This window comes from Populus nigra, chromosome 3, assembly GCF_951802175.1.
Source record: "Populus nigra chromosome 3, ddPopNigr1.1, whole genome shotgun sequence".
Lineage (NCBI taxonomy): Eukaryota > Viridiplantae > Streptophyta > Magnoliopsida > Malpighiales > Salicaceae > Populus > Populus nigra.
The window spans coordinates 1,188,709-1,210,614 of record NC_084854.1 but is presented as its reverse complement, the minus strand read 5'-3'; the positions used below and the strand labels follow the sequence as shown (position 1 = coordinate 1,210,614).

The 21,906-nt window shown below is 33.3% G+C and overlaps 4 protein-coding genes and 1 non-coding gene across 6 annotated transcripts; all 5 read right to left on the bottom strand.

The window, feature by feature from the left end:
* Positions 1–148: 148 nt before the first annotated feature.
* Positions 149–230, bottom strand: TRNAS-UGA (transfer RNA serine (anticodon UGA)). The gene has a single exon. It is a non-coding gene; the product is annotated as a tRNA-Ser (tRNA).
* Positions 231–2,874: 2,644 nt separating this feature from the next.
* On the bottom strand, positions 2,875–3,437 carry LOC133688197 (probable steroid-binding protein 3). The gene has a single exon (XM_062107603.1). The coding sequence runs from the start codon at positions 3,356–3,358 to the stop codon at positions 3,056–3,058; it is 303 nt and encodes a 100-aa protein (XP_061963587.1). The 5' UTR covers positions 3,359–3,437; the 3' UTR covers positions 2,875–3,055.
* Positions 3,438–4,549: 1,112 nt separating this feature from the next.
* On the bottom strand, positions 4,550–7,979 carry LOC133688100 (uncharacterized). The gene is made up of 6 exons (XM_062107490.1): positions 7,732–7,979; positions 7,581–7,637; positions 6,737–6,890; positions 5,886–5,983; positions 5,696–5,761; positions 4,550–4,866 (listed from the first exon to the last, which is right to left on the bottom strand). Exons 1-6 carry the CDS (start codon positions 7,858–7,860, stop codon positions 4,828–4,830), a joined length of 543 nt encoding a protein of 180 aa, XP_061963474.1. The 5' UTR covers positions 7,861–7,979; the 3' UTR covers positions 4,550–4,827.
* Positions 7,980–9,441: 1,462 nt separating this feature from the next.
* Positions 9,442–12,928, bottom strand: LOC133688996 (thiamine-repressible mitochondrial transport protein THI74-like). The gene is made up of 8 exons (XM_062108688.1): positions 12,586–12,928; positions 11,410–11,808; positions 11,041–11,255; positions 10,662–10,732; positions 10,454–10,555; positions 10,206–10,323; positions 9,907–10,042; positions 9,442–9,712 (listed from the first exon to the last, which is right to left on the bottom strand). Exons 1-8 carry the CDS (start codon positions 12,664–12,666, stop codon positions 9,647–9,649), a joined length of 1,188 nt encoding a protein of 395 aa, XP_061964672.1. The 5' UTR covers positions 12,667–12,928; the 3' UTR covers positions 9,442–9,646.
* Positions 12,929–14,198: 1,270 nt separating this feature from the next.
* On the bottom strand, positions 14,199–18,431 carry LOC133690206 (monogalactosyldiacylglycerol synthase, chloroplastic-like). Of its 2 annotated transcripts, XM_062110429.1 has the most exons (8): positions 17,528–18,429; positions 16,979–17,151; positions 16,584–16,745; positions 16,362–16,503; positions 15,841–16,065; positions 15,450–15,512; positions 15,294–15,368; positions 14,199–14,618 (listed from the first exon to the last, which is right to left on the bottom strand). In XM_062110429.1, exons 1-8 carry the CDS (start codon positions 18,062–18,064, stop codon positions 14,382–14,384), a joined length of 1,614 nt encoding a protein of 537 aa, XP_061966413.1. In that variant the 5' UTR covers positions 18,065–18,429; the 3' UTR covers positions 14,199–14,381. The 2 variants fall into 2 exon arrangements, with proteins under 2 accessions (XP_061966413.1, XP_061966414.1); XM_062110430.1 differs by lacking the exon at positions 16,584–16,745 and having other exon boundaries at positions 17,528–18,431.
* Between the last annotated feature and the right edge of the window lie 3,475 nt (positions 18,432–21,906).

The window sequence follows — 21,906 nt, the reverse complement described above, 5'->3', positions numbered from 1 at the left end:
ATAATTGACAATGAGTGACCATAATTCTCATTCATGGAGGATATTCTTTCCAAGTACACGATTTAAAAGCTGTTTTTTTTCATACATTACTTGTGGATATGTCACAAAAGAACCAAAGTGAAATCCTCCATCTGTAAAAGGTGAAAACCATCGACAGCAGTGTTCGAACCTGCGCGGGCGAAGCCCAACAGATTTCAAATCTGTCTCCTTAACCACTCGAACATATCGACTTGTTAATGTTTATGCTTAAAAACCTGCCATGGAATGATTTGATCCACCAAAGAACTCTACCCTGTTAATGGGGTTTGTCCATTGTTTCCTCTTTCATATCTTTTCCCCTTCATTCCTTCCTGGAAATGCACTAGTCTCGTTGGAATCTAGTTGACAACTTTCAATGAAGAATTTGAAGGGGATCTTGAGAGGAACCGGGGCATCAGGCATTGCAAGAACTTAGGAGGAATTAGTTGAGAGTAACAAGTGGCACTTCTCTCAAAGTGATCGTCTCAAGTTCAGATCTCATGTAGAAGGAATTTATTTGTCAGGGGAAATTCTTGTTTACTTCACTTATCTAGCACACTTTAGTTTAATGTTCAATCTTCTATGTAGCAGTATCTCTAGTGAAAATAAAAGTGCCAAAGTTCCATGCAATCCTGAAACGCTGTCAAAGAGTTGATCTATAGATCATTTATCAAACCTCTTCACATGAATTGCACTCTTTCAAGAAACTATGAAAAAACACATAATAATCTTTTTTATTCAACCAACTATGATACATCAAGAAAACAGAGCCATGAATTGCCTGTGTTAGGAACCCTAGTATTCATCTATCCATACAACAAGGTACATGCAAAAAGGCAATGTCTCGGCAAAGCTTCAATTCTAGAGATACCAAGAAATAAGCAATCCTCACAATAAACCCAAGTTGCAAGGAAAAGTGCATGTCAGCGGCAACTCAAAGTAGAAGATCAAAAGTATCAAGAAAGTACTCCAAATCCAAAGCTAGTTATTCATCCATCAATCCATTTTCCATGGATTATTAGCATAGACACCACCCTCCTAGCCTAAACCAACAAAACAACAAAACGTACCAGTCAACATAAAAAGATACATACAACTAGAAGCAAATAACAACTAAAAATCGAGAAACAAGACGTCCAACAGCAGGGTACATGGATTTCTCTTAGTCAGTAAAGCCTTCTAGAGTAGGGAAGAAGTCTTCATCCTAAGAATCCAAATTCTCATGTAGCAGGTTAAATCACTTGGTCAACTATCAAGTCCCATGCAAGTCACTCTCAGCTAACTTCAAATATTAATTAATAGTTTCAACTTCTTCTACTACTTGAAGATAAGCTCAAAAGACATAGGAGGTTCCTCATATGCTTTCATCAATGCACTAGCCCTTAAAATCAGACATCAATGTTTAAATTGTTTCCAGTGAAAATAGCTGTATTAAGCACTAAAAATCTATGTGGCAGAACTCTCTAGGGACACTGATAAGAATGTTCCTTATCAGTAGTCTATTCATCCTAAAAAAGGTTATAAATCAAGTTTAAAACAGTCAGCATATCACCAAAATCTATACATTCCGTCTCCGTACATTTTTGTTCATTGCCCTCTTCTTCTTTATAAAGTTTGGGAAAATCTAACTTCAAATGCACTTAAGAATTTTGGTTCATTAAAACAAAGGAGAATATGCTAGCAGTTAAGTAACCATATTCATCCATCCATTCTTTCATGAATTATTAGCATTGACACAACCACTCTTGACTAAACAAACAAAACAACAAAAAAATATCAGTCACTATAGTGAAATGCACAAGCACATGAGCAAATAAAAGCTAGGAACTAAAGAAATAAGACATCTAAAAATAGGGTAGCTGGCTTTCTCTTAGTCATTAAAGCCTTTAAGAGTAGAGGGTAAGTCTTCATCCTTAGATCCCCAAATCTCATATGCTAAATCACTCAATAAACGAGTCTACGTCCAAGTTTCAAATCACTTTCAGATCTCCTCAAACACTAATTAAAAGTTTCTATTTCTAGCATTCACAAATGCACGAGTTCTCAAAATCACACATCACCACTTGTATAAATTTTTGCCATTTAAAAATAGCAGCACCACGTTAGAAACCTATATGCCAGAACTTTCTCAGGAAAACATATAAGAATGTTCCTTATTAATAGTTATTTCATCCTTTAAAAGGTTAAAAGCCATGTTTAAAACAGCTATAACACATCAAAAAAATCAATCGGAATACTTCCCACAAGCTAATTTTTGTGAAGTATAACCCCTTTTTCAATGTATGCACTCCATTTCCATTCATATTGGGTCGCTACCTTTTTCTTTACTGATACTGGGAAAATCTAATTTCAATTACATGTGATGGTTCATTCATATCTAGTTAAAGAACAAAGCAAGAAACTTTTACAACAAAACTAAAATTTAGTAAAACTTTCTAGTTCAATAACATGAACTAAATCATTGATGAAAACGGACAATATTCATATGTTGCACTTCCTAATAGATCTTCCAATCAATTTTTTTCTTATTCAAAGCATACACGTGTTATTTCAACTTCTAGCATTCTTTCACGCCAACAAACAGCCACATCTACCAACACCTCAAAAGCATTCTTTTCACTACCTTAATTGTCTAAAACAGACTAAGTAAGGACTGCATTGAATCAGTAAAAACACACAGCAGGGAACAAACAAAACAATCTCCACAAGATGAACAAAATCAAATTGCATAGACCAAAATTTATTGCAAGCAAGTAAAAGAGAACCAATTAAAACTATCAAAAGTGCCCTGGTACTAATAGCCCTAAAACAACATAATTTCTACAGTAGATCATCAACCAAACAAAAAAATCCCAATTCCACACAACCCAGATTTATTCATTAATCCCCAAATTGAACACATTATTATACACTCATACAGCCTTCACTATCCAAACCCAACAAAAACATCATAACCCACAATCTCTTACAAAAGTCATATGATCCTTTATTGCAAAACACAAATAGACCACATTAAACACATAAAGCTCCAAACTTTTTAAGACACGACACGACCAACAACAGGGTACTTGGCCTCAAACTTCTTTTCCCAATCATCAAGCACACCAATCTCTTTCTCAATAAATCTATGTAATGAAGAAGAGATGCCTTCGTCATTTTTACTTATTTTAGCTAAAGCCCTGCTTGCATCTTTGCCTGCAAACATTACATAAGAACCACATGGTCCATAAAAGCTTTTGCCTGTCATCACATCAAAGACTCTTCCTTTGATTGCTACATAGATAGGTTTGGAAGGGTCCGTGCCATTGTATTGAAGAAGTTGATCTGCTGTGAAATCCATTGATGGGTTTTGGTTGGTGAGAGCGAGAGAGACAGAGACAAGGGCAGTGAGTGAGTGAGTGAGTTGTCGTTAATCTGTCATCTAGGGTTAGTTTTTAACCACATGTTATTTTTTGGATGTCAAACACGTCAGGTTTTGAGTTGTAAAAGGAATTTACTTCTTAACTAGTGTGTTTTCCTTTAACCAATTATAACATTTTGCTCGTGCCCTGACCCAGTTCAATGCTCGGATCACGGTTGGGTGAGTCAATTTATCAAATAGTATTGACCCATTTTTTTAAAAAAAAATTGTCTAAAGCAATGTTATTTTGGATATATTTTTTAAAAAAACATTGATAATTTCTCACTCAAGTTTTGATTAAGTTTTGAGAAAATCTATTTCTCTAAATAATTCAAAATTAAACTCAATTCAAACTAGGTTTTAAGTTTGTAATGTAAGTCACCGCGAGCCAACAGAAAAGCAAATGTCTGACCATAAAACAAAATCAACAGAAATTTGTAATAGAAATTTTTAAATCTCAGTGAAAGCTGGTCATGTAACAAGCTTAGAAAATTTTCAATATTCATCATACGAAGTTTTCCAAGTGTTTTTGTAATAATCTGGGATGGTATGAGCTAACTTTGATCCTAGCCACACCAACTAGCATTTCATAATAAAAAAATTTCTAGTTGAAGAAAATGCTGATGTGTGATTTCATGGCATCTATGAGAGAGAAGATTGTGAGCTAAACATGCCAACCAAACAGCAATACAGAAATACAGATGCTCAAAAAGTCCATCTGTTTTTCAATTTCCTGTGCAAAGTATTTCTTCATTAACTGGTTAACACATTTGATGACATCCAGATAATCTTATGTTTGATTAAGGTTATGTTTGATTAATGTCTCCTAACAAAATGAGACACACACACACACACACACACACACACACACATATATATATATATATAAGAGATAAAAACATATTTGGTTAAAAAAACAGAAATAAAAACAGAAATAAATATATTTTCAACACCATTTTAAAGTGATTTTATGTAATTTCAAAATAATAAGCACATGAAAACATGTCTTTCGTATCCCTATTGTCCTCATCTCTTCTGTGTGCCGAGATAACAACCACACACTAATGCAACAAAATTTGTCACAAGCACTGCTTAAAACCTTATGTTTAATAGAAATAATAAACTTGAGTGTTAGCAAAAAGGACTATTAGTCTATTACCTCTCAAGTTCAATAATCATCTATACAGTATGTCATAGGAACTTCTGCATTACAACAAACCCAATCCTGTTAATGTCTACATGGTTTAAGAAATTTAAAACAATCTAAATGGTACCATTGTCCATGGTGACCACACCCACGAATAACAGGCCACACCCAAGAATAGATCCGAATCTGGTCAGCTTTGGGAAGTTCTTTGTTCCAACCTGTCTTCTTGCCCACAGAAGGTAAATGATCTCAAAGAAGCACATTAGAGCAGAGGAACACCACCACCTGAATATTCGACCTCCTGAAAATTAAACAAGCAAACGAATATTAGTACAGTTCCTAGTCCTGGAGAAGAAACTCCGAAAACATTTGCGCTTGCAAAATTCATGACATAGAAAGTTTTAAACTAAATAGCCAAGTCTTTACTGAGTTAATGTGCGATTAAAAGGCAATTATAGAATGTCTTCACAGTGTGAAAATTCTCAGATAAACTACAAAACCCTGGTTTGCAGAACAAAAGAGCAAATCATAAAAATTGTCAAGAACTCATTAGAATGAATCACAAATCGTTGGCCCTTGAGATCATTAATGGAGGATATACCCAGTAGTGGCAGTGTCCGGTAGACATTGCTAAAAAGAAAGAAAAACAAAGCATAAGATTGTTTGGAACTCTTAGAACCCATCTACAGAGCTTGAGTAAGCCATGTAATCCCCTTTCTCCTTCGTTTTCTTAATTTAGTCTAACAGGTTTCCTAATAGGTTTTATCCTGTATTTTTTTTCCTTGTAGAAAGTAAACATAACTACTAATTCAAGTCAATGCCTCAAGTATGTATAGAGGGAATAGTGATACCATCCCCTGAATGGAGACGGAAAACAATTCCAGGTAACAATTTTGCAGTATCCTTGTCCTAGTAAAAAATAAGAATTATTCTATATACATTGCAAGGGGCAATTTAATACAAAGCTCACCTTTTACTCCAACCAGAAGTTGTTTACCACGCAATATAAGAACATGCAAACAAATTATAACACATGAAAGGAAGATAAAATGCAAGTCCTGTCATTTTTTTTCATTGTTTTTCTATAGTGCTCGGTTGCAAGTTGAAATCATTGTGAAGAAGAAATGAACCTTAGCAGGGGGTAGGGATGAAACCCAGTCTGATGCGTGTGTTGGAAGAAGCCCCAATGTGTTAAGCTGCCAAAATAAAAGAAATTGAACATGAAACAAATCGTTGGATATCCTTGCTTCAAATTTTCTTTTTTCTTTTTCTTTCTTGAAGCGCAATTCATGTAAGAGAGACGAGGAAAATGCATGTTACCTTCCAAATACCCAATGCTAAACCACCCAAATTTAGGGCAATAAAGACTAACTTAGGTACAAGAAGATCCACTTTACTGTCTTTGTAAGGCTCAAACACTGCAAACAAAACAAAATAAATTAAATCTCAGATCAATGAGCTTCATGACAAAAAAATGCAAATGCCAACTATCATGGGAACAAATGTAATCCCTAACCACTCTAATGCATGGTAGAGCAGACACTCATTATGGAAAGAACTACAAAGAAAAGGCCACAAGTTAGAAAAAACAGAACAAAGATACTTAAAAAACAAAAATCTGAAAGTTAAGAGCAGGGAAACTATTGAGTAGAGAAGAAGCATCTAATTGACTTTCCCACGAAACAATCCAAATCCCACGTACACAGATCAAGCAGTTGATTAACAATGATACAATCCCTTCTGTTCTTTACAAGAGGGAATAGGTAGCAAATATAGTGCCCTGATTCAGAAGTTGATAAAAGTACTTACAATATACTCTTTATGGGAGCAAGATAGGCAGCTAGAAATATGATACTGAAGGGAGAAAAGGGTACTGGTTTGAATTTTGAAAGGTATCTTGTATTGTTACAGAAGTTCCGAGAGAGAGAGGGGGGGGGGGGTGTTTAGAGAATGCCTGCCTAATTTTGTATCTTATCCTTAAAAAAGGTTTGGCTGAATACCATGAATCATCCAGGCGTGAAAAAGTTGACCCTCCACTCTTCCCCACTAAAAAGTCCCCCACTCACCCTTTCTCTTCCTAGGTTATTATTCTAAGAAAATGTAAACAAGGTTTAGAACAAGCAAAAGCACATAAAACAGAGTAGTGACAAATTGAACTCAGGCCAGCTTACCCTTCCCAACTCCTTGAAGAGCTCCTATGGGCTGCCAAAGAGCCGAAAATGTAATCCCAATGCTAAATAGATGCACTGTATTTCCAGCCATCCACATCATGAAGCCCATCATTAGTAAATTCTTGAAGGGGGCTTGTGCCACTTCCCAAGCTTTCTGTTCACAATATAAAGATGATTACGTTGTTAACAATATACATATTTGAAAACTTCAAAGAAACTACAGAAACAAGTAAACCAAGGTAGCATATGATTGACTAAGTAAACAGAGCTGATAGAACTCTTAACAGCATGCAGGAAAAACATCACTCTTCTCCTTTAGTCCAAGTCAAATTTCTTTGAGCAGCCAAATATGAAATATTTGTTTTGCATGTTTCAAGATTCAAAACAGTGTAATTGCAACCATTCAGCTCATGAAATCCCTTTCCCTTTCCATCATTCACAACAAAATCTCTCACCTTTCCCACTACCTCTTCCATTACAAACAAGAAGGACATTCCTTTAACCCTTTTTTTCAGACATCCATAAACTTATAAGAAATCCTTCCAAGTCATTGTTATCATCAACACAACTATTAACACAGTCAAAATCACCAACCCAAAAAAGAATTCTCAAAGCAACCCTTTTTTCTTTTTACCTTTTATCCACCACTACCCATGAATAGAATATCAACTTTTATATTCAATCCCTACATGTTTCTAAATCTACTAAATACAGCATTAATTAACAAATGACAAGAATTTCACTTCCTCTATGCATATCAATTAATTCCTACAAGCCAATAAATCAATAGCAAAAACCCAAAATTTTTCTTAAAAAAAAAGATAAAAATTTGGACAAAAAAAACCTGAGCTTTCCAATTAGCTTCAGCATCCTTTTTTTGCTTGGTAACAGCCGAATCCTCCTGTAAAACACATCACCATAAAAAACCCACAAAAACTAACTACTAATCAAATCAAATCAAATCAATAGAGAGAGGGGGGTTATTAGAACCAAACCTGATCTTGAGAGGCACGAGAGAAGCCAGGAGGATCAGGGATATCACGAGAAGAAGGGAGTGTTGAATTGTCAGTGAAGTCAACGGCCCATCTTCTCCCTGACCCCATCACAGCTTTCCCCTTGTCCATTGGACTGGCTTTGCAAATTCAGTCAGGTTTCACTGATTTTTGTGTGATCTTGATTGATAATCCGGATCTCACAAAGAAGAGGAAGACAGGAATAGAAGTGGATGTCTAATGAGGAATGGAGTCTCGTAAGATAGCAATGGCAAACTATATTTTTGTCCTTATAGTTTCATTTATATTCTATTTATGTTTCAAGCATTTAAACATTTTCAATAATACCCCTATAATTTTTAAAAAGTTTCAACTTTTATTTACTATTTTTTTCGATTACAGAGAATATTTAAGGGACCGTTTGGATAAAAAAAATTCGATTTTTTAAAAAAAAAATTAATATTTTTTATGTTTTTTTATCATTTTAATATATTCATTTCAAAAATAATTTTTAAAAATAAAAAATATTATTTTAATATATTTTTAAACAAAAAATACTTTAAATCATGATCATAACTACAATTCTAAATATGTCCTAAATCAACCTATAAAAATAGCAAATATGGTATTGAAGTCGATAAAATTAAAGCAACGCTATAGTATTTATATTATTGATGGGCACACCTAACTCTCTATGAAATATGATTTTCCGAAATAAATATAGGAGATTCAATTTCTTTTCAGAATATGTTATGCAATAATAATTGTTTTTTTAAATAATTTTTATTTAATAATATATTGAAACAATGTTATTTTATTTTTTTAAAAAAATTTATATTAGCACATCAAAAACAATATAAAAACAATCAAAAAAATTAATTTAAAAAATAAAAAAAAATTCAATTTTTTTAAAAATATTTTTAAAATGTAAAAAAAAAACATGCTCTAACTGAATTTTCAAAAACAATATGAAAACAATTCGAAGAAAAGAAAAAATTAAAAAATTTCAATTTTTTTTAAATATTTTTGAAAAAAAAAACTCTAAATCAATGAACTCTCATCAGACTTTTATTTTTTTTTTCTTAATTTTCTAGTTTTTTTTTCCTTATGAATCTCCGTAATTGTTATGATATCCAGCAAAACACTTAAAACCGTTGAGAATCTCAAAACAATGGTAAAAAAGAGGTCATTTAATGAATATAACATTGAAATCGTTTGAAAACTAGAATCGGAGCTGGAGTCTTCAGGCCTGGCCACAAGCTTGATGAGGTTTTGTACTAGGTTATAGATAGCCTGTCTAAAACCCTAACAAAGGCTGTGCAATCTCCATATATAGCTTAAAATAATTTGATTAACAAATAACTTGAATTGATTAATTGATGCATTGCATTCAAATGATGCAAAAAAGAGACATCTCACATGAACGGATTCGGCTTTTTACATAGTTACAAGGCTTGGGATCAACTCAACCCGAGCCACGACCTGAGTTGACGGATGAACTCAAGCTAAAAAACCTCTTGGCAAGCCCAGCCATATAACACTGGTTTTTTATGTTCAGCTAGCATGCTGGAAATAGCCCAGCCCAGCATGATCTTGGTAGATTTAGCTAGTTCAGCTAGGGCATGGAAAAGAAAAGGAACATGACATGATGTGACATTCTGCAGCAGAACTAGGTTGATTACTGAGCTTGTGTTAGAAACAAACATTAGAATATAGAGCTTAGCAGTTAGCAATTTATTCTAATTTCAGATGAGAAACTCAATTTCCAGTGCTTAAAGATTGCTGTGCCGACAAATTAATATAGTCGACGTTATATAGAACAAGCAGTAGCTACTTGTTTTGTCCACAGTACAACAGGAGGGGGAGAGCTTGTTTCTTCCCAGATGGTGTGTATATTCCCGTTGTTTACAAGCCTCTGCTATAATAACTCCCTCTTCACTGAAAATTTATCCGAAATGTTGGCTATAATAAATCCTGCAAAAACCTGTGTTCAACAAAGCTAATTAGTAGAAGTTTGTGCTCTTATCGTCACCGCAGTATAGTGTTTTTTGAGTCTGAAACTGGCTGATTTGAGGAAGAAATGAAGGCTACAGAATTAGAGTAGAACGTCTCACTGTATTCTGATAAAGGGTTTGTATGAAATGAACTCCCAGAATTAATGAAAGGAAGCGTATGTACCTGAATGCATCCGAATATGTAGATTGCGGAGTAGCGACGACCATGTATAACCATGTCAGCTAGCATGGCGAGGGGTATTGTCAAGGACATGCTTAGCGTCGCAACCAATGGTGTTGTCCAAACCACTGAGAGGGCCCTGCAGCAACATAACCTAGGCATTTAGAAACTGTGCTATATATCTTCTCTCTTCTGCAGTTTTTATAAGTTTTTTATAGGAATCAAAACAGAGTGTTGCTCGCAGAAAAGACAGGCAGAAAATTTTGAGTCCACAACAGAGAAACAAATACTTAGCAACGTACCAAAAGTAGTCAGATAGAACACTTCCCACAAAGCCATTTACCAGCACAATTTCGCCAACAGACCATGAATGCGGAAAACTGAATGCTGGTTCGATCCCTGCAGCATTTAGTGGCCACACTGCATGGAACAACATTGCTATGTAATCAGTAATTAACTTTTATAGCCACTTCTCCTTCAAGTATTTCTTGTCTTAAAAAAAATTATAAGAGCTAAGTGCCAATGATGCAAAAATTATTAAACTGCTTACAAAGCCACCAAAGGCCAAGAAGCGTGAAGAGACCGATGTATCCAAAGCACTTCTGCACATCAACCTTATTCCCATCTGATCCAGCACATTTCTTGAGTAGTACTGCATTTCAGACCAGAAGTCCACAATCGAACAGGAAGTTTAAGAAACAATCGAGTCAAAGTTAAGATTTGTGCAGTTTTCAAATTTGTTCATCACCCAATTTTACCAGTAAACAAGCTGTATGATATTGCTGAGAAAAGACCAAAAATGTCCCCTATGATGGAGTGCCTTCTTGTCCTTGGAAACAATATGAACAGAACACCGTATTAGAAAACTGGAAAAGAAAGACAATTATAGGTTAGAGCAGATGATGTGATCCATGGATTATATTTTATGAAGATGATTAACAAAACAAAAGTATGAAGCCTTGAAAAAAAAAACTTCTCAGATCCATGGTTGAAAACAACATGATATATTGCATAAAATATGAATTCTATATAGAGTCCAGGGGACTCGATGTATTAATATTGAAGTTGGAAAGAGAGAAAGTATGAAGCCTTGAAAAAAAAAACTTTCCGCTGCTAAGCAGGTTGCATTTGACTTACTCAGAAAAGCTCGACGCTTCATCCCGTGCCCAAGTTTTTCCGACTGTGGTCATAGCAACACCAGCCATGGTGATAAAAACTGCCACAACCTTAGCAAAATTTATAGTCTCTTGTCCAAGAACAGCTCCAAATAAAAGGGTGAAAAGCCCTGAAGTAGAAGTCAAGACTGTTGTACTTGCGACACTTGTATTCGCAAGTGCTGAATTTGACAAATACTGCATCGCCAAAGGAACTAAATTAGTTGGACAAGCTAGTTAAGAGGGGACCTTTATTATTGAAGTTTCGTGAAAAACCACGAAAACCAAAACAAGCTCCTCCTGGGAAAAAAGACTCTTATGGGATAGATGACAATAGCACAAATCATGTTACCTCTGTAATAAACCATATTGGAGCAAGATATAAACTGCACTTGCAAATTTCCCATGAACAAAGTTCAGAATTCTGCTGAAGCAAGTTGGGTTCATCTTCTTCGTCCTTCACGTTCAAAGGCCACCCCTCCCCCTCTTCACCAATATCCTTGTCGGTGATTAGGCAACCTCTTAGGTCACTTTCCAGGTCATCGTTCATATCATTGACCCTAAGCGGCGGGATATTGAGTCCAATGGTAGAGGCAATGACAGAGTTGCCACTGTAAAGGTTCATAGACAAACCAGAATGGAACAAGCTACAGAACCAGTCTCTTACAAGTGCTATAGGTAGATAGACCACCATAAGAGATACCCCCAGATACGTGATTGCAAATGGTTGTTTATACATTTCAAAGATTCGCTGCAGAAAATGAGAAGTGTGAGTTCTCAAGTTATTTATATGAACGTCAGGATGGTGATCATCAATAACATGACAAACACCAAACATGTATACCATCAATGAATTCGGAAATAAGGAAGATATACCAAAAGTATCCAACACAGGGAAAAAAGCATTCAAAACTTCCATGGTAACTGCAGAAAGTATGATGGTTCAAGAAATCTTTTTGCATGGTGGGAAACAATAAGAAAATGGGAAAAGAAAATACTCAGATGTCCTAAATTTTTCCAATCTTTGGCACACAAATAACAGTAAACAACTGTGAGTTCTACAGATTTCTACCATGGTTGAGGCAAGTTTATCAACACTTTATGACCAAAACAACATTAAGCAAAGCAGCTGACCTTACAGAATTCCTCAGAATCCTGATTAACTACCAAAGCACAAGGGAGCAAGTGAATTTTACAAATTTCTAATTTTATCATATAATAAATCTTAGAGAGGAAGCAACATATGGAAATTCATGAATTTTTCAATTCAATTTCCATGGTAAGATGGAATCATGATGTTGTAGGCTGGAATCTTATCAGTCAACAGTGGTGAATTAAGGAAACCAATAACCAAGAATCTGAAACTTCAAGAAGTAGAGTTTTCTTCCATTTCATTAACAAGGATATACACAAGTTTAGCTGTCCTTTCTTTTTCCTACCTCTTCTTGGCAACCAAACAGAAAAGAAATAATAAAATTAAACAGAAAGAAAGAAAGAAACACGGAGAATATATGAAACGGAGTCTTACCTGAGTGACTTCTGCAGAAGTGACCCATATTATCACAACAGTGCTAATCAATCCTAACCCAGCTTTGTACTTCCAACCCATTATCCAAAACACCACCAAATCCCAAGAAAATGAAAAACAAATCCCAAACTTGAACTGTGCTCATAAATTTGCTATAAAGCTGATATTTTTTCAGGTTTTTGTATTAAATTTGGCTATCTTAGTCAAAGGCGTCATGAATGCCAACGTCCAAAGTTTGACATCTTGCTTGCGGTTTCTTTTGGAGGAAAGAAATTAAAATAATAAAGTAATCTTAAATTGAAGTTTTCAGTTTCATAGCGTCAGCTACTTGTCAAGGACTTGTGCATGTGTTGATTTTTCGACACCAACTCGTCCAGTTCTTGAGATGACTTGGCAGCTCAGGTTACTTACGAAAGAAAATCTAAGGGGATCCATCAGATGCTGCCAGGTACATTTGAAGCACATCACGTGTTCCAGATGACATGGCAATACCTTCTGTTTATTATTTTTTTATTGGCTAAGTGCATGGCTTTGTGGATTATGTGTTCGGTAATCTTAGGGGCTGTCGGTAGAAATTGTTTTTTATGATTTTTTTAAAAGAATTGTTTGAAATTAATTTTTTTATAGTATTTTTGGATTGTGTTTTATACGTTAATGTTAAAAATATTTTTTTAAAAAAATAAAAAATAATATTTTCATATATTTACAAATAAACAATATATCACAGTTTGAAACCTATTTTAGCCCTTTTAAAGCATTCAGTTGTTTTTTTCTTTTCAAGCTAATGGTTACATAGTTGTAAGATTTGAAGTGGTAAAGGGTTTAAGATTTTGTTTGTCTAAGCTGTTATTTTTGCTTTTTAAAATAGAAAGTATTATTTTATATAGAGTTTGTTTGGTATTGTAAATTGTAAGGGTAATTATTTTTTAAAGTATATTTTACTTAAAAATATATTAAAATAATATTTTTTAATCATATCCAAATAATCTAAAAATATTTAAAAAATTAATTTAAAATAAAAATATTTTTACAAAAATATTTTATCACCACATAAATAAACAACTCGAAAAATAGAACCATAAACTTGATCAAACAGAGTCTATGACCACTAGGTAGTTGAGTAAATTTTAAACTACTATTATTTCAATAATTCTTTTTACAATGGGTGTTATTTTGAATAAAAAATTCAAAAAATATTGTTTTAGATAAAAAAAAAAATTCAAAAATCCTTGAATTAACTTGGTCGAATCCACTAGAATTTGATTAGAATAACCAGGTAATGAATTAAGCCATCAAGTCACTCCTGATATAATCAAATCAATGTCAAAACTCAACTCGAAATAGACTCTGAATTTACATATTATTGAGTCAACCTGTCGAGTTAAGTATAATACCTATGAATGGTTAACGTTAGCACAGAGAGATCTGGATTCGGTAAGTTAATATCCAGTGACAACAAAGATGAAGATGAATAACATCAACCATTAATTGTCAGTGTCTCGCAGGACTTGACCATATTCAGGAAAATATTTCGGGATAATTAACACTGCATCTTACCGAAACGAAATGGAAACAGTGTATAGAAGAAATGGGATTGAGGTGGGAAATAGAGAGAAGGGGAATTCGAAGCTATTTTACTCTTTCTTTATGAAATCAATACAACGCAATCGAATAATATGAAGTAGAAAAGGTACGCCTATGTTTCTTTTTTGGGTTCAGTTGGAGGTTCAACAGGCCCTAGGCTAACCCACTATACGCCACACTGGACTCATCAAAATTGATAGGTGGTGAAAATGTCAGGTTGCACAGGAAAACTGGGGTACAAAATTTCTGTGTCTAACCAGCTCGTGGAGATCATGGACAATCTTGAATACAGCATCAGGTCTGGCCAGCTTCAGTGCATTTTGCGACATGGCACTGAGTTCATCTGCCTTTGGACCAAACCATTCAGCAACTATTTTTGCAATCTCTTTTGGTGATTTTGAAAATTTCCCGCATCCATTCTCTACCACATAAGGCACGTTACCTACTTCCTGCATTATTAAAGGTCAGGTGTGAGAAAAAGCATGTCCAGTAGGGGACTTGCAAAAACCTGCTTCAACAAGAATTTCTTCAGGATACCAATTATCTCGCATTCCATCCACATTATGGAAACATGTTTATGCAGAATCCTTACAAATACAGGAAAAGGGACCGTTTTAAATGGTAATTCGACCTTGTCTGATACCAATTACTCCAATGCATAAGCTAAAATAGAAGAGGTTGACTAGAGCGATTTCTTAGAAATCATAGCATGATTGAGGTAAATAAATGCAATGAAGGACCTGTGGGATAATTCTTATGACTTTACATTGGCTAAATTCAGCACTAAGCATCATATTCCTAACTCCACGTCCTTTCCAGAACAGGCTTCTATATACTTGATTTCTACAATGCACAATTTCCTGAATTCAGGAAGGATGGACCTTGCACTGCCACTCGTTATTTATCAAAGATATTTTCTAAAGAGCTCAACATAAGAGGTCTTGCCAGAGTACAAGCCTTATCCAACAATTGTCAGATATAGCTATTTTAAGGTCTTTCAGCATTGCATGTTTGCTAATGGAAGATTTCCACATGCTAGAGCAGCACAGCAGAAACCAATCAAAACTCAAGCATGATTACAACATATAATATGCTGAACTCCAGAATAAAGCAAGCCAACTTACTTGTCCAGCAATGTAATCATTCAAAATTATGGGTAGACCTCGAATCATTGCTTCTGCAATGGTCCCTGGTCCAGCCTGCAGAAACATAGTTATCACAAGATGGGTGATGACAATGAAGCAGTAGAAAAGTAAACAGCACAGTCATGGAAAACTAACCTTTGTGATAATGCAGTCACAGGCACCCATGCATTCCTCCATTTTAGTGACAAAACCCTTCACCTATATGATGGAGCATCTTATTCAGTACTATGCATGCCTTTGTGGCTGGCTATGAATGCACAAGGATGCTCTATGCCTTGTGAATGTGATAGAGATGTAAAAACCCTACACTATAGTGAGCCTCAATGACTGCTGCAGCATTTTCAAGGACTATATCAATGACAAGACAGATGTGGATTATTTGAAGGGGATGCAAAACATAGTCATGAGAAGCAGGAAAAGACTATTGTCCAGCAAGAACTGCCTGACTGTATAACACATAATATAGAGTTCAACTGGCAAAATCATGAGAGACTCTGATTAGGATGTAAGAATCATAAGTTGATACCTGGACTGGAACCTTCCAATCAATCGAAAGTAATCTGTTAGTGAGTTTTTTGTTGCGACCACATATCACAAGCACTTGACCTATTGGCTCTTCAAGATTCTCATCATATAATGAATCCCCAAGTGCTCGTGCAGTTGCCTCGATTGGACCCATCCCTTCCCCTCCTCCCATCAATAACACGGCTGGAAGATCCTCGTCCATGCCTAGTTGTCTTCTTAATTCACCCTAATGAATTCAAATGAAATAAGGTAGAGTTAAATAAATGACTTTATTTTTCATGTCTACGGTCAAGTTTATCAAGTCACATCTGTCTTTCCTAGGAACTGCTTGCAATGACTTCGTACTTCAACTTCAAGTTTGCATAGACAATAATATCACATAAATTTAATAGCCAATATTATTATCCTCCATCCAGAGAATAATACTGTTAAAATACTGGCGCAATGTTAATGCATCAGGATGCAAAGAGAAAACGAGAAATAGGTGCCAAGGTTTAGTAATCAGCTAGAACAATAACCAACCTTTGGTCTAACAGGCTTAACAAAGGAAGGCCTAACTGGAAGGCCATAAACCTTAATCTGTGAGGGCTTAAGCCCAGCTTTCATTGCTCTCTTTGATACATCTGTTGACGGGCAATAACATCTTGTCACAAGCTTATGGAACCTAAACATACAGATATAAGATGTCAAAATTCAATAATAGAGGTATCACTAACCAAAAAAAAAAGCATACACAGAATCAACCATGTAGGATGACAAGTGCTTAGATCGGTGACTACAGTGGTAAAAATTATCTTCTGCAGAAGACCCTTTGCCCTCAATACACGAAGAGGAACATGTTGCATCAGTGGATGTACACTGATAATAATGTCAGGCTGGTATTTCATCAATCCTTTTGCAACTTCTCTGCAACAACACAGAGATAAAGGATCGGATAAGAACAGGATGACACACGGATACTACCATAAAACCATCCTGAACAATCAATTTAAGTTCAACATCTGTGAAAATGATGAAGAATTAGGCCCAGAAATACAAACAAAACTGGCCATTCAAGATGATGGGAATATACAAAAGCCGGTGTTGCTATTGGAAAGATAACTCACAGATACATGTCCAAAGTAGATAGAAAGTCTCACCGAGCTATAAATGTTGAGGTTGCAGCAAAATTAGATTGATGAATCACACGTGGTGCGCTTCCATAATATGTCATTTTCCACAATGCTCCATGTTTCACCAAGAAATTGTAGCTTTTGGGCAATTGATTAAACGGCCAAGGAGTATGTTCTGACCATAAATCAGTAACAAACACCTGCGACATGCACTCTTAACACTCAGAACATGATCAACAAAAACATATCTAAACACAAACTAACCGTTCCCCCCCACTACTCTAAATTGCTCACAAACCACAAAAATCAAAAGAAGAAGAATAAAGCCTAGATTCAAAATCCTTTTTTTTTTCATTGCTTTCATTCACATAAACCAACAAATACTAACTCAATTAACACAAACAGCCGCACAACACTTAATAGAACAAAATTGTCATTTTCTCAGGTTCCAAATGATAATAATAATAATTAAAAAAAAAAAAACTTCTTTTTCCTTTCATTCCTATTTTGCCAAAGCACCCAATTATTCACTGACCAATTAAAGCAAATTCATATACCATTAAAAAAAAAACTGACCTGATAATCATCACCAAATTCTTCATTAAAGGCAGACTTAATAGCCTCAGCAGAAGCTCTATGACCACCACCAGTATCACTCATTAAAATGAGAACCCTTTTAGGACTCACACCTTCTACACCATTCAAAGGCACACCATCATCCACCAAAACACCACATCCATCATCTCTTAATCCATTGATACCATTACCATTATCACTACTAATGTTATTATTACCATTATTATCTCCTGAACCAACCTGAACTGAAGCAAACCCGATTGGGATTCTCTCACAGTGAAACCTAATAGCCCTGTTAAACTCACTCCAAACACTTTTAAAACCACTTCTACTACTCAAACTCAATGAAGCATTAATCTTTCTCGTTTTTTGACCAATTAGACTGTCAAAAAACAGAAAGTTTGACTTAGATAAAGAGAACCCATTTGAATTTATGCTTTGAACTGCTTTATTAAAAGCAAAGCCACCCAATTGAGATACAAAATCAAAGGCAAGGCCTGGTTCTTGGTTGGTGGCTACTGCTGAAGGGTTATGCATTGTGATACAGAAAAGGTTGTGGGCTTGAGTGATTAGAGGATAATTAAGCAGTCCATGGTGGTCTTTAACATGTGAAAACAAATGGGTTTTATATAGACGGCAAGAAAGATCAGTGCCTTAAGAGAAAATTTTAGAGAGAGAAGTGATTATTAAGTGTTTGATGCTGTGGCTGATAGAGAGGGAGGAAATACAGGGGATTCTTTTGTGGCCACGGATAGATATTATGGAGCGAGAAAGGGAGAAGATTCGGAGAATTTTTCTTTTACTGAAGTAGAACGATGATCTTTGGAAAGAACGAGACAAATAGTGAAAGTGAGAAGAGAGGACCACGTCTTCGTTGGATTGTAAAACCTAATTCTGGGTTTTTCTTGGCAAAGCTCGTGTAACAAGTTTGAAGAGACCTAGGTCTTAAGTTTTCCTTCAAAAATTAAAAAAAAAAAATATATATATATATATATATTAAAATGATATTATTTTAATAAAAAATTATATATAAAAAATTAAAGTATTAATTTTCAAATTTTTACTGGATTATTAAACATGCATCATCATGGCGAGTCGACCCGAGACTCGGTGGTTGGACTGATCTGGATTTGCTAAAAGATTGGTCGAGGCAACGACTAGACAAAACCTGGTCGATTCATGACCCAAGCAAACTCGGGTGAGACCTGGTGTTTTGTTTTTTTTCAAATATGGTTTTTCTCCTAGGGATGCAGGCAAGGGGAGCAAGCAGGGGTCCGGACCCCCCTCCTATACATTTTAAATTTTTTCATTAGATAATTAGATAATTAGTTGTGAGCTAGGTAATTAATTATAAGCTGGAGGTATGATATTTTTTTATTTTAAAAAGAAGGCCTTATTAACAGTAATTAAATGTAACTGTACTTTTAATTTTTTATTTACTCTTGACCAATGTGAAAAGAAAAAAATATAAGGTTATTATCTTGTGTAGCCCTAATATAAATATTATAGCCGATAAAAATACAAATCACGAGTAAAAACTTTTTATAAAAAGATTGAAGCAGAGTCACCAATTAATTTATCTTTCATCAAATAAAACAAGATAACTTAAATTTAAAATATATTTTTGTTTTGTTTTGCAATGTTTGTTAATAATTTGATGAGGTTTTTTTATAATTCCACTATTTTTGCTTATTTTTTCTCTTATATCTGCTAGTTCTATCAATTGTTTTTTTAATTCTTGTTATGGAGATTTTTTTAATTAATTAGATATATTTTATTGGTTTATTTTGATTATGCTTAGATTTTTTTTCATATTTTGTTTTAAACAGAGCCACCAAAATTATCAATTTTTTCTCATGATATATGTTTTGATTTTAGAACATGTCATCCAATCATGTACTCAATCATCCAAAATTAAAGAACATGTCATCAATTGTTGATTTATATCAAGGATTGGTTGAAACACAAAAATCAATAATTTATCCACTAGTTGACAAGTTGATTCAACTTATTTTGACTCTTCCTGTTTCGACAATAACTACTAAACAAATATTATATCTTGTTATATTAATTTTGGCCCTCCTAATAAATAATCCTAACTCCGCCCCTACTCCTATACCTCTTTTTTTTTAAAAAATTTAGTTGGTTATTAACATTTTTTAAAGCTCACTGTATAAATATTAGAAAAGTGTTTTATTTTTTCAACATGTGATTTGAAACGCTTTAGTATATACTCTATATTTCCAAAAAAAAGTTATGTTTTTTTAATGTGGGATTTGAAACCCTTTAGTATATATACTTTATGTTCTCAAGAAAAAAATTATTTTTTCAATGTGGAATTTGAAGTTTTTTCGTATATATACTCTATGTTCATGAGAAAAAAGTTATGTTTTTTCAATGTTGGATAAAAAACTTTTTGGTTTAAATACTTCAACTTAAAAGGATAATATAATATCTTTTCAATGTAGGATTTGAAGTCCTTGAGTATATATACTCTATATTTATAAGAAAAAAGTTATTTTTTCAATGTAAAATTTAAAGTCATTTCGTATATATATTTTATGTTCCCAAGAAAAAAGTTATATTTTTTCAATATGAGATAAAAAAAACATTTTAATTTAAATACTTCAACTTAAAATGATAACATAATATCTTTTCAATGTGAGATTTGAACTCTTTAGTATATATTTTCTATGTCCACAAGAGAAAAGTTATGGTTTTTCAACGTGGGATATTTTTTTTTTATTTAAATACTTCAACTTAAAAACAAAATATAGTATCTTTTTAATATGAGATCAAAAAAACTTTTTAAAATATTATTTTAAACTTTATTATTTACAACATATATAGCCTATGTTCATATAGATTTTTTCTGAATTTTTTTATATGAAATATTAAAAATTTAATTTTTTTTTAAATTTTCCGAGTTGACCCGAGTTAATTCAAGTTAACCCATAAAACCCGGGACTCGTCTCCTTAGCTGGATCAACCCTAAATCAGGTTTGATAACTATGAATCAGCATCTACATGAACCAAATCATTTTTATTTTTTTATTTTTTTAATTGAAATCGATTCAAGTTTAAGGTCACGTCTTTAAATTTATCAAAGTTTTAAGAATTAGGCTTGGCTTGGCTTGAATTCTGGTTTGTCGTGAGTTGAGTTTAATATAATAATATATAAATGCATTGATGATTCATGTGTTTAAGCAAACGGAATGTTGACTACTGATCTACTAAATACTTTTTCATTGATTAACCTAGCTTGTTTTTATTTTTATTTTTATTTTTTAAAAACTTGTCAAATTAACAAAATCATGTTAAGATATTTTTTATTTAATTTAATTTAAAATTCAGACTAAATAAAAATTCAAGTTAAGAATTTTTAAATTTATAAAAAATAATGATAATATCAAAAAGTTTTATAAGATATAAATATTATTTCTTCTGCATTTTAAAAAATTTGGTCAAGAAATAAATTAGTAATACTCTAGAAATATTTACAAGTCAGTATTTTTTTAAAAGCCTTGTTTTAATATAGAGCGCGAATATTTAAGATTATTCAAGAAAAATTTCATCCAATAATACTTTTATTATATAAAAAAAATTGAATCATATGGAGTGGCATGCAACAACAATACAATTGAAAATATATCTAGTTTTACTATGGTAGTTCTATTTTTTTTTTTTACTATAATATATAAATTGATCCAGTAATACTCTTATTATTTAAAAACAAAACAAAAATTGAATCACGTAGAGTAGAGTGATTTGTGAAAAAAGAACTAGAAATCATATCTAGCTTTACTATGATTATTCTATTTTCTATTTTTACCACGTAAATTAATCCAATAATACTCTTATTATTATTGGAAGCTTAGTTTAGTAAGTCAATTGAATCTACTTTCTATGCTGTCATGATCTTGAATTCTATAAAAGGTTGTAAGAAAAAAAAAACGTGATAAGACCATTTTAGGTGTGAATTGATTAATATAAAATTGGGGAAGCAATACGAAACAAGAAAGAGGGAGAAAAAAACTTTTTTTTTTCCAATTAGTTTTCAGTGCGTTTCTTTGTAATAGTAAATTATATTGAGGGTTTGGAAATGCGATAGAAATTATGTTTTTTAAAAATTTAAAAATAATTTATTAAAAATTAATTTTTTAAGTATATTTTAAATGTTTTTATATGCTAGTCTTAAAAAATATTTTAAAAAAATAAAAAAATATGTTATTTTAATATTTTTGGCACGAAAAATACTTTGAAAAGTAACCATAACTATAAAATCTTAAAAAAAAAATTATTTTCTATAAATAAATACAACATTTTAGAAAACAACTTCAAAATAATTACAGCAGAAGAATCCCTAACCTAACCAAGAT